General features: G+C 45.6%; 1 protein-coding gene across 1 annotated transcript in view; it reads left to right on the top strand.

Moving 5' to 3' along the window:
- MRPS34 (mitochondrial ribosomal protein S34) overlaps positions 1-12,861 on the top strand; it is a 29,329-nt gene extending 16,468 nt beyond the window's left edge. Inside the window, exon 3 of the mRNA XM_078662983.1 lies at positions 11,599-12,861. Within this exon, the coding sequence (XP_078519109.1) occupies positions 11,599-11,894 (296 nt within the window). The 3' untranslated portion in view covers positions 11,895-12,861. The remainder of the gene's footprint in view (positions 1-11,598) is intronic.
- The last annotated feature ends 797 nt before the right edge of the window (positions 12,862-13,658 follow it).

The following is a 13,658-nucleotide window of genomic DNA, read 5'->3' as shown; positions in this document are numbered from 1 at the left end:
GTCTCTAACTTCTATAACTCTAAGTGTTGTCCTTCTGTTCAATAAACTGGGCACATGGGATTGCTATCAATTGTAGACGTTTGGGCTATATAATGCCTAGGCTGCAGCTTCTTTAGGCAACATTTGCAGCAGATTAGTTGATAAATAGTCTGTCCCTCAAAACAAAATGAATTCTGAATCGCATCTCGGTGCTCCGACTTTTGTTTGAATCCCCCTGTAGCTATAGGTACACTCTCCAGATAATTCATCATACATACACAAATGCCTACATATTTGTCTGATTCCACTTCTTCAGCTCAAGGCTATCCAGGTTTCTTTCAAGAAAATGATCTGAAGGTAATGATTTCCATAAAGACACTATATGTGACCTATTTTTCAATAAGGACCTTGCGTATAAGGAAGCAATTTTTATTGCTCAAGTCATGTCATTAGTCTTCATCATCTGAAAGGCAGATTTTATTATTCGAACGGGATGAAATAATTAGTTTTGTCGAAGTTTGTTTATAGTACGGAAAAAGCTTATTCCTACGCTTTTTCTGGAATAATGAGACTGTGTCTAAACAAAAAGCAAAAGATTTAACCAGAGAAAGCCTTATCCAGGGGCGGCGCCTCCAATATGGCGGAGGAGTGTCACCCCACCTAATGGCAGCAGAGGTAAACACTTGAAAAATAAAATTAAAATAAACCAATTTTATTATCATAAAAAATGTTTCTTCCTGCCTGCGACTGCCAGCGAGCGCATCATAGGGCAGGGCCATGCACTCTGTGCAAGAGCAGCGGGGAGAAGAGATGATGGGCGCCACTAAGTGCCCATGACTGTTTGACCCACCGTCTTAAGCTGGCCAAAACGTCATGCACACTTGGCCTTTCTCCACTGGGCTGTGTTGTATAGCCAGGTGGAGAAAAACCACAAGCTCCAAGTCTGTTAGAGCGCCGGACCACGGTGCACAGACCAATCCCAGCGCTGCTCTCATGTTGGGAGTAGCATTCCCGGCATGTGTCTTCTTAACATGGTGGGATGGACTGGCCAGTGATGAAGCATGCCACGAATAGTGGGTGATGCCTTTCCATCGAAATCTCTTTTGCTTTTTGTTTTTCTTTAGACAGTCTTGTTATTCCAGAAAGAGAAGAGGGATAATCAATTTGCCACATGTTTTGTGGGTTTGAGTGTCACTTTAGAGAGTGTATGACAAAAACCCCTAGCTCCCTTAATGTGTGAATTCTTAGTACATTAGTGAGCAGTCAACCAAGGTCTGGTTCCAGTTACCAGGCTGGATCCTATAGGATCTTCGACTCATAGACCGATGTTAGCAGTGTAAAATACTGCCTGGCAGCATTACCCCGATGACAAGAGATACAAAGTGCCCAATACAATACAAGTACTTGACACTGCATCTTTTCTGTACTGAGGTTTAAACTGTGTTTCTTAGGTTATGTTTTTCCAACTGAAGTGAACATGTCCTTCCTTTGAAGGGGCAGAATTGTGTCTATGACAGTAAATCTTCCGTGAACGCATGAGTGCGCTGTTTCCGCAGAGCAGGAGAAATGCCTTTTACAGCCCTCTACTGCACATTTGCCTTTACCAGTCACATTTTCTTTTTGTGGTATGTGTATAATTTTGATAATTAATGTTATTAATTAAAGCACACTCTTCTTTGATTCTTACCTCATGATATAGGAATTGACATGCATATTTTAATGATACTGCACAACCGTTTTTACATTAAAGTGCAACAAAGGATTTCTCAAATCCAGTTGAGCAGCACACCTGAACTCTTTAGCTCTGGCTGAGCAGTTGTTACATAACCCGGGAGCTGAGAGGCTTTTTTAGGTCTCCCCTAGCGTTGTACCTTCTGAAAAGGGCTTGAAGCCCCACCCCTTATTTCCATTGGCTTGCGGCACCGTTTGTGTTAAACGGTGCGCTGCCATTTTTTGCCCGGCCCATCCGTACTGGATCGCCTGCATTACGGCTGTTGTGACGAAGTGTCTTATCAGAAGCTTTGCCACGCTGCCTTGCACGCGCCAGTCCGCCTCTCTGATTGGGCCGGACAAAAAAAGGAGACATGGCGCCGCATGTTTATTTTTGCATCTCTCTTTCGCTTTAAAGTGAAAGCTCGATGCAAAAATAAACAGCAGATGCCTGGCAAACGCTTGTTCACATTGCCACAGAATGCGCACCAAAATTATTCTGGTGATTCCCCCTTGCCTACGGGTAGGCTGTGGACTGATACCATAGGGGTGCCGCTCGCAGCCGTGTGAGGTGATTATATTTCCCGAGTGGAAGAGGTGAAAGGCTTTTCTGTGACCTGCGAGGATTTCAACCGGGCGCATGCCATTGGGGATTGACTGACTTTGCCATTCACTGTCCAGAGGGTGCGGGACTGCGAGTCCCAGCAGGCGGAGCGCGAACACCGCCAGGCGCACCTGCGACTCTTCCCGCCCACCTCCCCCCTGCATAAAGGATTGTCTCCAGCCGCGCACGCGGGACGCGTGCGGGTCGACGCCCGGGCAAAGGGCGGGCCGTTTGAGACCGGTCGAGACCGGTCGGGACCAGGACCAGGCCACCACCCTTTCAGCCGTCTCCTTGGTAGATACTGATTCCAACTTTGACTAACGATGACAACGATGGAAACAAGGAGTAAAAGCACGCAGGCGGCAACTGGAGCTGCCAAAGGTACGCTGGATAATTACTTTGTAAAAGCTGGGTCATTATTGATCGATGAAATTACAATCCTGGAGAGGCGTATTTCCCAAGAAATTGACTGGGTGAGAAGATCCTCTATGGGTCCCTTGGCACAGGCCAAGAGCCCAACCAATAGACCTAATTGTACTGAGCATATTGAGCCTAGTAACGGGGTAACTAGTGCCAGCGAGCACTTAGTGAATTTAGATTTGTCCAACTCCAGCTCGCATACCAGCGCGAAAGACCAAAGCGACTTTAATGATCTGAGCCTGCTGAATCTCCCACTGGTCCAACCCCACCCTGCTCTATTCCCCAATCCGGACCACGTTTTAGATACGGTCACTACTAATGACAGTCACATTGCAGGGGACAAGGGAAGGAGCAGTCCCCAAAGTGAAAAGTAGGGCACAGAAAAGAGGCGGGAAAAAGACAAAAACCCCAAAGTCCAATCCTACTTTGAAGGCGAACAGTTATGGACTGAGCATAGTGGGGAACTCGCCTATTGAGGGTGTTGAGGCTATACTAACAGAGTCTCAGCCTGTAGCGATATTGGAACATACAAGTAACACTTCCCTTGAGACTTCTGGCGAAGACATTACCCTAGCCGATATAGGATCACTTTTGAGAACCTTATTATGCCCTCTAGAAGCACGGTTAATTAAGATGGAAGCCAGGCTAGCGAATATAGAGAAATTCACGGCCCAACTAGCCGACAACCCCAAAATAGAGAGCAAAATAGATAACAAGGGCGGCAGAGGGGGGGCAGAGACAAACAACAAGAGGGGCGCCCCAGCTAATATTAAGGTGGGTAATAGTGCAGGATCCTTAGTACACCAGGACAAACCAACTGCCCCCCTATTTAAGACCACGCAATCAAGCACTAACACTGCTATTCCCAACCAGCCACAAGTACTCCCTCCCCAAACTATGCCCAAACAGCCTAAGGCTAACACTCCTGCCCCTAGCCAACCTCAAAAAGTTGTAGTACCAACAGAGGAGACACTAGGAAATATCAAAAAGCCAAGAGTAGTGAACTTGCCGCCGGAGGCAAGTCAGTATACAGTAATCCTAGCGGGGGTGCCAGAGCTAAAAACCACTCTGATCGAATCTACCGCTTCTCTTAAGAATAAGGTGATGGATTGGTTATCCATGTATAGACCTCTACCGCAAGGTATAACAAGTGACGTCCTTATGGTAAGAAGGGTCCCGTGGGTGGGTAGCTCAAGAAAAACCATCAAAGGAGACGGTGTCCTGATTAGTTTTAGAGACCCCAAGACGGTCTCCCACATTTGTGGTTGGTTCCATGATGACTAGGGGACCAATATCCAGTCCCTACCCCTCTCCTTTTTCTACCCCCGGCTGACACACGCATTTGAGAAGGATGGCTGGGGTAGATTTCCTGAGGCAGGAGGGAGAGGAGACTTGAACTACTTGAGTCGTCACCAACCAGTGTATTATACACCGAAAACTGAAAAGGAAGGCTGGGAAATTTGTCACAGGAGGGGAGGTGGTTGGAGGGGTAGAGAGATAGGTGATTATCGCCGTCCCAGACTTCAACACCCCACATATTTTCCCTTGTCCAATAGGTATAGTCACATGGACATGGTAGATTGACAGTCCAGGTATAACATCAGTGGGCATAACTCGTACCTCAGGGAGGGTGTGGAGGCAGATTCTATATCCCCTGGACCCACATTGGATCCAATGCTAAAGTCGGGGCAGCCTGATGTTCCATCACACAGCAAAGAGAAAATTCAAATCAATGTGGACATTCCCCTCATAAACATGGAGCCAGGGGAACCTTTGGGAGATCTGACTCCCGAGGCAAGACCCCTGGACAATGTAAGTGACATTGTTTCCTCCCCAATAGTGGCCTTGAGTCCCAGGCCCCCATCCCTGAAGATAATTTCGTGGAATGTGGCTGGCTTGGGCAACAAGCTGGATCTACAGGATTGGACTGTCTTTGTGGATTCCGGGGACGTATGCATGTTTCAGGAAACCTGGGCGAGGGAAGATTACTCTCGACTGGGTTTCCTGGCATTTTCCATTCCCGCAAAGTGGGGGGGTAGGGGTCGTCCCTCTGGAGGACTTTCAACGTGGGTGGCGACCCATTTGGGTTGCCAGGCGGTACGTCTCCCCCTGGCTTCTGAGGACATATTAGTGGTTCTGCTTGAATGGCCAAATTCTTCCAGACTTGCTGTGATAAATGTATATTCAAGGCCGGTAAATATATCACGTGAATCACCTACTATTGAGGAATTATCAGCTTACCTTAGTGAAATTCCTAAGGGCACCCCATTCCTGGTTGGTGGGGACCTGAATTCACACTTTGAGCCCCTTGCAGGCCTCTTAGATGGTTTCTCCGCGGAAGAGGATGCAAGGTGGGCAGTTCCCTCTGTAGTGGCCCCTCCTCCCAGAGCTTGGACACCTCTAGCCCTACAGATCACTGCCCTAACTCTTAAACATGGTGATAGAGCTTGCAATGGGCGTATTAAATCTGACATAACCAGTAAATACACTTACAATAGAATGGGCAGGGAGTAGCGTCTGGATTACGTCCTTGTACAACTTTCTTCGTGGTCGCACATTATCGACTTCAGGGTGACTGAAAGAGTCGATAGCGACCACAATGCCCTAGAACTGGACTATGCTTTCGCTTGCAAGGAGGACAGAGATCATGCCACGGTGGTGGCTAATCCTGGGCTCCTCCTTGAAAACAACAGATGGAGAATTAGGTGGGGAAAATTAGTTGCTAGTAGTGAGAAGCTCCCAAAGCTTTATGCTGGAATAATCCCAATTTTGGAAAAAGTGGGTATTCTACGTGAGGAAACCCACAAATGACTCTATCTGGCTCATGAGGATCTCATTAGGACCATGGCGGCAGATCTTTTTATCGAGGGTCAAAGCAGAGGGGGCGGGGCACATCGTAAATCATCATGGTATAACGCTGCATGCCGCAAGGCGAAGGGAGATCTCCTCTCATGCATCAAGGAGGGTAAAAGTAGATTGGAGATACAGGACAGAAGACGGGTATATAAGAAATTGGTCACCCAGGCCAAGGTCGAATGGAAGCAGGGCAAGTGGGAGGAACTTTCTAGTTCTCTAGCCACCAGGGACTACCGCAAGTTCTGGCGAATTGTTAATGCGGGATCTGAGCATTTAGTATCAGCAATAGAACCGAATATTGCACCAGGGGTATGGCAGGAGCACTTTCAGTCCCTCTATACTTCGGAGGCAGGGGCCTCATGCAATCCACCCCCAACTACAGTTAGCCATTCTAACGGCGACCTGTTCACAGAAAAGGAGGTGCGTGCCGCTATTGCGGGACTGTCATCAGGCAAGGCTCCCGGGTTGGATGGCCTCCCAGGTGACCTGTTCAAACAAGAGCCTGCCGTATGGGCTCCCTATTTGCTGATAATATTTAATGCTGTCTTGCTGGGCATGAAGGTCCCTAGTACTTGGCTGGGGGCAGAGGTGGTTCCTATATTCAAGAAGGGCTTGCCTCTGCTCCCAGCCAACTACAGGCCCATCAGCCTAATAGACGTGTCCCAGAAGCTTTTTGGCAGGCTTATATTAGACCGCCTTCAGATCTGACTAGAGGAAACGGCTATACTGAGTCCATACCAGGCGGGATTTAGAAGGGGGGTGTCCACAATTGATCAGATTTTCCGCCTAAACCTCATCTATTGTAAGACCGCACTAATAGAGGGGGGTAGCTTGTACACTGTTTTCGTGGACTTGCGAGCCGCCTTTGATTTGGTGCCAAGATCCAGATTGTGGAGCGTGCTCGCTGAGATGGGGGTTCCAGCTGAAATTCGTGCTATTCTGACAAGATTGCACCGGAATAATTTTGCACGTGTCAGGTGTGGCAGAAATGGTAAACTAACGGAAAGATTCCCCGTTGAAAGAGGGGTGAGACAGGGCTGTGTGCTTGCACCGACCCTGTTCTGCCTCTTTGTCAACGGGGTAATCGCCCACCTGAACGGGATTGATGACACCGATGCTCCCAAATTGAATGGCAGCAGGGTGCCCGCCATTATGTTTGTGGACGACACCCTGCTGCTGTCCAAAATCAGAGGATACTTGACGCTTTTCTAATATTCTGCACGCAGAGGGGCCTAGAGATCAATGCCCTTAAAACAAAATATATGATCCTAAATCCCACCCCCTCGACACGTCCCAATCCCTTGCTTGGTTCAGCGTGATTAGAGAGGGTCTCCACATTTGAATACTTAGGTGTAACCTTAAATGAGAACATGACATGGGGGACACACAAGATCAAGGCAAACATGAAATTGGTGCAGATCGTGGGTGGGATTACAAGGATGATGAACAAACCAACATATCGTCCACTTGGTCCGGTCATCCAGATCTATAAATCCCAGGCACGGGGAGCTGTCACCTATGGGGCCGAATTGTGGGGTCACACTTCCGCCCAAAACATGATGATAAAGGAAATTAAATTCATCAGACAATTGGTTGCTCTTCCATCAAGCACGCCTCTACTTCCTCTGAGACTAGATCTGGGAGTTAGACCGATTGTAGAAGAACTGGGACTTAAACCTCTAACATTCTGGCGAAGATTATGGAGCAGCCAAGAACTTATTAACTATAGGACCGAGCTTGAGGAGTTTTTAACTCTACCAAAAGCCACCCACACTCCTTGGCTAAACTACATAAAAAGGTCATGTGAGAGTTTGGGGCTCTCAGAACTGTGGACTGACCCAGCAAATGCATCTGCCAGGATACCACGTAAAGTTCTGTCAAAAGCTTACTATGACCTAAAGCTTACTATTGCTCTGGACAGCAAGCGCGAGGGTTCTTTGACTAACTTATTTACACAAAGTAAAGACTCCTATTCCCTGGAACGTGTGTTGGATGGTATGACCCCTGTGTTAACCAGGAAGTTATTTCTCCGGTGGAGATACGGCACACTACCTCTCAGGTCCTTCACTAGCTCTTGGTCATCGCCACCAACCACCAAGCAATGCCCGGCATGTGCATACTCTCAAGAAAATGATCTACATGTGGTCCTATTCTGCAAAGCCTATCAAAGCATTAGAAAATATTGGCTCGTCCCCCTTCTCAAAGACTTGGGTTTCAGATAGTTCTCCCCTGTGTATAGAATTCTAAAGACTGATGTGTCACCTCTAATTGTCTTTGCACTCGCAAAATATCTCACAGCAATGTGGTTCATTCGTACCCGCATCTTGAAGGCGGAGGCGGACTCATAATAACTTTATCTTACTAATGATTTTTAGTTCTTGTTGATGAATTGTTTTATACATCGTCAGTCGAATTTTATAATTAATGTTTTTATAATGACTGTGATTATCTGTACATCTTTGATGATCTAACAGATCGAAATAAAGATTGAATTGGATATCAAGTCACGTCTGACGGTCTGAAGCTAACTAAGGGGGCTCGCAGTCTCACACTTTGTGCATCTGGAGGCTGCACAGTCTATGTTCGTTTTATTGTTACAATTGACCATTCCGACACAGGAGACGAATCGGTGTTTGACCCCGGGGAGGCAGATACATTGTTTTAGTCTATTTTTTTCCTCTTTGTGAGGGGGTGGTGAGAAACTCCGGTTCAACAAATGTACGGATGCAGCTCCCCTGTTCTAACCGGTTTGAGGTTTAGTGCACATCCCCTTAACTTTTCTTCGGAGGGGGGTTGTCTATGGGAATGCAGTGCGACTGTAGCTTCGGCATGTAGCAGAAAGGATGGAGATAAACTAGTCCGCTCTTGTGGGAGACTCTGAGCACTTTCTCCCGCCCCTGATCACCACTAACCCCATCCACTCCTCCCTCCCCTTTCCTCCATGCAAAGCTTGCACAGGCTTGCATCAGTCAGTGCTGCTGTGACAAATGCTACTGATCGCGGTCACCCCGCGTAAGGGGTTGCCTAATTTCATCAGATGGGAAAGCAAACCTGATAGGTTCGGACTCGAGTCTGTGACACTGTCTGCGGCCCATATCACGAGTGGATTGTGCGTTAAAACACGTATAACAATCGCATAAATTAAGCGGATGCATGAACTTGTTTTCTACTGCACTATGGGCCAAGTAGAAAGAAATGTAGTTACCCCAGATGGTACTGTATATAAACGTTGCGCTTAAGGCCCCTTTGTGCATCGTTGTCTGTTTTTTTTGTTCATGAACAGCACCAGTTACATTATTCTGTGCACCTTGGTTCTACTCAAAACTGCAGTGCTGCTTCTGTGTTTATGTAATGTTCCAGTTTTTAAACTCATGTAGCCCTAAGCAATGGGCACAGACCAGAAGTTGTAAAAATTACAGTCTCCAGCAAAAAAAAGAATATGTATGGGGGCACAGGGTGGAGTGCAAAGGTGAGGGTTTGCAGGGGTGGACGCAGAGGACACACATGGTGTTGTGTGCCAGGGCAGCACACGGTGATGCACACCTAACAAAAGCCTTGGGTGATGTGACTCATTTGAGCGCTGTGTGTTGTGTATCGGTAGAGCACTGAGTGTTTGGCATCTGGGGAATAATGAGGTCAACCCAGCTTGCTTTTCGTTGGCTAAAGCAGGCATGTTGCAGGACTTGCAAAGGAAGGTCTGACTTAGTTCATGAAGGCAATTGATAATTGCTTCTACTACAGTAAATCACACTACTGAGCATTCTCCCATAGTAAGGAAGTACAAATGTATTGTGTAGTTAATTAAAAGCATTTTACAAACAATCTTCAATTTGATGCTAAAACAAGCATTTGCAGTGCAATAGGTCTTGCATTTACGCGAGTTTGAGCTATTGACATTGCAAATAATAATGTATTTTTTTTATTTTTGTTTTAAAAACATAAATAAAAGGCATTGTTATTTACAATGCCCAATAGCTGAAACTCTCGTAACAGCGAGACCTGGTGCATTGCAAATGCTTGTTTATTCGGGGTCTGTGGCACCCATTAACAGTGCAGTTAGCCGGAGGGCACCATAATGCATGTTTTCACTAGAATTCACCATTATGGTTATGATGTATATACTAGAGAAGCCATTGTGGTGATGAATGCTACAAGGGTTCCTAGTCCTACCCTCCTATCTCCGGTGAGAGGTGGATAGGAAAGAGGAACCCTCCCTTCTTTCAGTGCAGCTCTACTTCAGATTATTGCAAAAACACACACAAGTGGTTCAGCTCGTGCCCTGAAAGAAGTACTAATGAGCTGGTGATATAGAATCAGAGCAGTATACCTGCACTGAATAACCGGTACAAGAAGTGACCCACAGAGGCTTTTACGGCTATCGCTCTTTAGGCTTGAGGGATGGGTCTCTTCAACCCTGAAGTTCGAAGCTGCGATAAGAGCTGCATGGTCTTTGCTGAAGCTTGTGACATCAAGCTGGTTTCAGATAACTAGTGTGAGCCAGGTTGCGAGGGAAGGTGTGGATGCCTTGGGAGAAATACCCTACTGTGGAGGGGATAGTGGGGACGTAGTGCTGGCATCAAGTCCTAAAAAAAAAGGACTGGAGGTTGGGGGGGGGGGGGGCAGTGGACGAGAGGGAAAGATAATCAACTGAGTGGGTAGGGGGGGTAAAATTGAAAAAATAATTCAGGTGGTGGGGAAGAGAGAGCAACACAGAGGGAAGAGGGAGAAGCACGAGAGAGGGGTCACCACGATTGTGGAGACATATACAGGGGAGAGTGCAACACATGGTGTAGGACAAGCAGGTGAGGGAGAGAGCAACATGGGAAGTGGGTGAGAAACTGGGGAGAGTGAAGCACACAAGAACGAATAGAACACGAGGGAGAGTGCAGCACAGAGTATTGGGTAGGTATTTGGTGGGGGGAAGAACAACACAAGGGAGAGAACTGGAAGGCACATAGCCTCTCGGTGGTGTACTTCACCAAAAAGAAAAAAGTAGTTCCTTAAATGTGAGCAGTGGAAGTATACAAGTCAGCCAGTCAAAAGGATGATAATGAGTCTGTGCTCCTGGGGACGGACAGACGTATTTAGAGGAAAGCAATCTAACGAATAAGAAGCAAACAAATGAGTGACAATAAATACAACCAATGGGAGGACTGCACTGTATGTTTTTGGTAAGCCTACGAAAGGTATTTCGCAGCCTGAGCATTTGTCAGGAAGTCAAAGGTGATGCAGTCATTAAAAGTAGCGGACCCAAAGCGTTATTTCCTGAGCATTCAAAATCTGTAGCCCGATGGCCATTAGGAAAAACACAGCAAACTAAATAAAAGTGATCAAAATTAAAAGCAATATAATCATTTGCGGTAGTAGATTTAAAGTGGCATCTCCTGAGCAGCGATGAGAGGATTTTAATTAATGATTCTAGATGAGGGCAGCTACAATTAATATGCTTGTATTCATTTGCATGATACACAATGAAGTTTAAAGAGTATTTTGGGTGTGGATTTTGATGTTACTAAAAGTTGAGGAATTGCAAGTATAGGGACTTGCATCCTTCCACACCAGTGCTGGCTTCTCACATTCTCCATCTAGTACCAAAAACAAAACAGAGTAATTTCCTTGCCCCTAAGTCAACATCTTCTCTGGAAATATTGCAAGTTTGAAGGGACAATTTGGTACCAGTTGTTAACAGGTTTTGTGAGAAATACACCATGAGCAGAGGTTATTGTGAGCAAGAGATGGGCAATAAAGGCAGAGAAAGACAGATTTAGGTTAGCTAATTTTATGATTTATGATGCAAAACCCGCATGGAGTGCAATTGGTTTGAAGCAGTAGAAAATACCACAGCCATGAAACTGAAGCATTATGTATTTTTTCAGCCTCTCATATGTATGCTCACTTTAAGATGACTGTAGCAGCTGGTAGATGAAACGGTAGGCATCTTCCCAGGAAATCTACCAGGGAGAATCACTGTATTGATGCAACCAGGTTAGCAATGACTTTCGGACTGACTGTCGTTCTATTTCCCGTAGGCAAGACTGAGCCTGAAGCCAAAGAGATTGACCGTGTTATGTACCATGACTGGCGAGTGGTGCCTAAACACTACGAGGAGGCTTTTAAGATCTACATGCCGAAGCCTGAGCCAGAGCCCATCCGCTATGTTCCGTATCCACCACTGTTGCGGGCCATGATCTTGGCGCAGTGGCAGAAGGAAGGACGTCCAACAGCCAGTGAGCCCATGATTGACCTTCAGAGACCGAGGTCCTTTTTTCCAGACTACTTCAAAAACCAGGAAGAGCAGAGAGAAGACGAGGGAACGCCAGTGTAACATAGTACAAGCCTGCAGGTCCAGCATGCCATTGTCTGTGCTAAATGGTGATGGATAACCCTTCCTGTTGGAAGACAGTGGGACAAGGAAGCAAGTGGAAGGGCCTTGATCATAAAGAAACTAGACTCCTGAAGTAAGGAGAGAAACCACCAACCATTCAATGATGTAGAACAGCCCATTGTACTTGGACAGGTGCTCTAGTGGTGCATGCACAATAGTCTGCTTCCTTGTTGCAGCATGACACCAGAGAGAGTCTAATGCAACTGAAAGCAAACTGCTTCTGTTTTGAGCACCATACAATAAATTCAGTCCTACGAAACATGAGCTATTTCCATACCTTTAACTGCTGATGGTGCAAGCTCTGGTATTTATCCATGTCTGATTGTTTTTGTAACAATTCATGTATCATGTTGGTAATTTCTGGAGCATGCATGCACGCATGTTTCTATTTTGACACTTGTTTGTTTAAAATTCACAGCCACTGTTGTGTGACCACTTTTCCACTTGTGTTATTTCTTTTGTGTGGAATTAGACTCTAAACAGCCAGAGTCTGACTTCATTGATTGATGAAACCAAAATCAAACAAAATTTTTGTGACAAACGTGTTGGGAAGTTCCAAACCAATCATCTTAGCAACTGAAACAGTCTCACGCCCCATAAGCAGAAGGCAATGCCCCTTTAAATGAGACTCGGACAAAGAAAGACAGACTGTTGTAAGTGTTTGCCTTCAGATAATGAAATCATTCAAAGTTTTTACTTGAGCGCACGGAAGCCGAAAAGGAATGGTGCGTTCTATAAAAAGTGCATGCTGATAACTTCTGCTTCCGCCTTGATTCTGCTCAATCCTTGCATATCAGATTAAGGGGAATCTATATTTTTCACAGGACTTTAAGAACCGATTGTGCCCAATTAAAAGTTCTGCTGTAATTTGTAGTGATAACGATGAAATAAAATATGTGGGAGAGGTTGCGTGTTTACTCTCATTGCTTTTTAGAGGTGCTCCCTTCCCATCAGCCTGTCCCTTTCAGCTGGCAAGAAATCGACAAAAGAAAAGATGTCTAAAAAAAATACAGTAGAAAGTCCTCCCGCTTTGGATCGCGGTGTTGTTCCATGTCGCAGGATTAAACAAATAAAATATTACCAAGATCATGGCTGGTTGTACACTAAGCTTGCTGTACCTAACATTAGGATTTTTAGATTTGTGTCCTCCATTTTGCAGGTCGAGGGATCCTCTGTAGCCATGAAGGTAGTGAGCTGATGACCACAGATACACTATCTGTCTTCTAGATAGATGTTAAGTAAAGCCGAATCCAAAAGAAGCTGGAAATAACATTTATTGGAAAAGAGACCGCATCACCGAAGGACATCCACCAGCAACGCAACTAGCTTCCAACTGCCCACAGAACAACACGGCACGGACTCTGGACTCTAGAACATCAAGAAAGTAGAACCGAAGTCCGTGCTAATAATAAATAAATAAATAATAACATTACATTACCACATAACACATCTTCCCCCTTACACAATTTTTTTATTTATTTAAAATAAACGTAAAAAAAAAAAAATCATGACTATAACTTATTTTGAATCAAAGTTATAAAGTCCGATAACCAAGCAGGCTTTTTACGTGAACGTTTAGAATCTGAACGGCTTTCATTTTCATGAGTAATATCAGAATTGCAAGAATTAGATGGTACATCAGCCATCTCATGACGTCCAGTATTGATGTTACAGTCATTACAATCATTGTCAACTTCAATAAGA

The sequence above is a fragment of the Lissotriton helveticus genome, chromosome 10 (genome assembly GCF_964261635.1).
Source record: "Lissotriton helveticus chromosome 10, aLisHel1.1, whole genome shotgun sequence".
Classification (NCBI taxonomy): Eukaryota; Metazoa; Chordata; class Amphibia; order Caudata; family Salamandridae; genus Lissotriton; species Lissotriton helveticus.
Note: the sequence above shows the minus strand (reverse complement) of the source record. Positions and strands in the feature narration are given on the sequence as shown.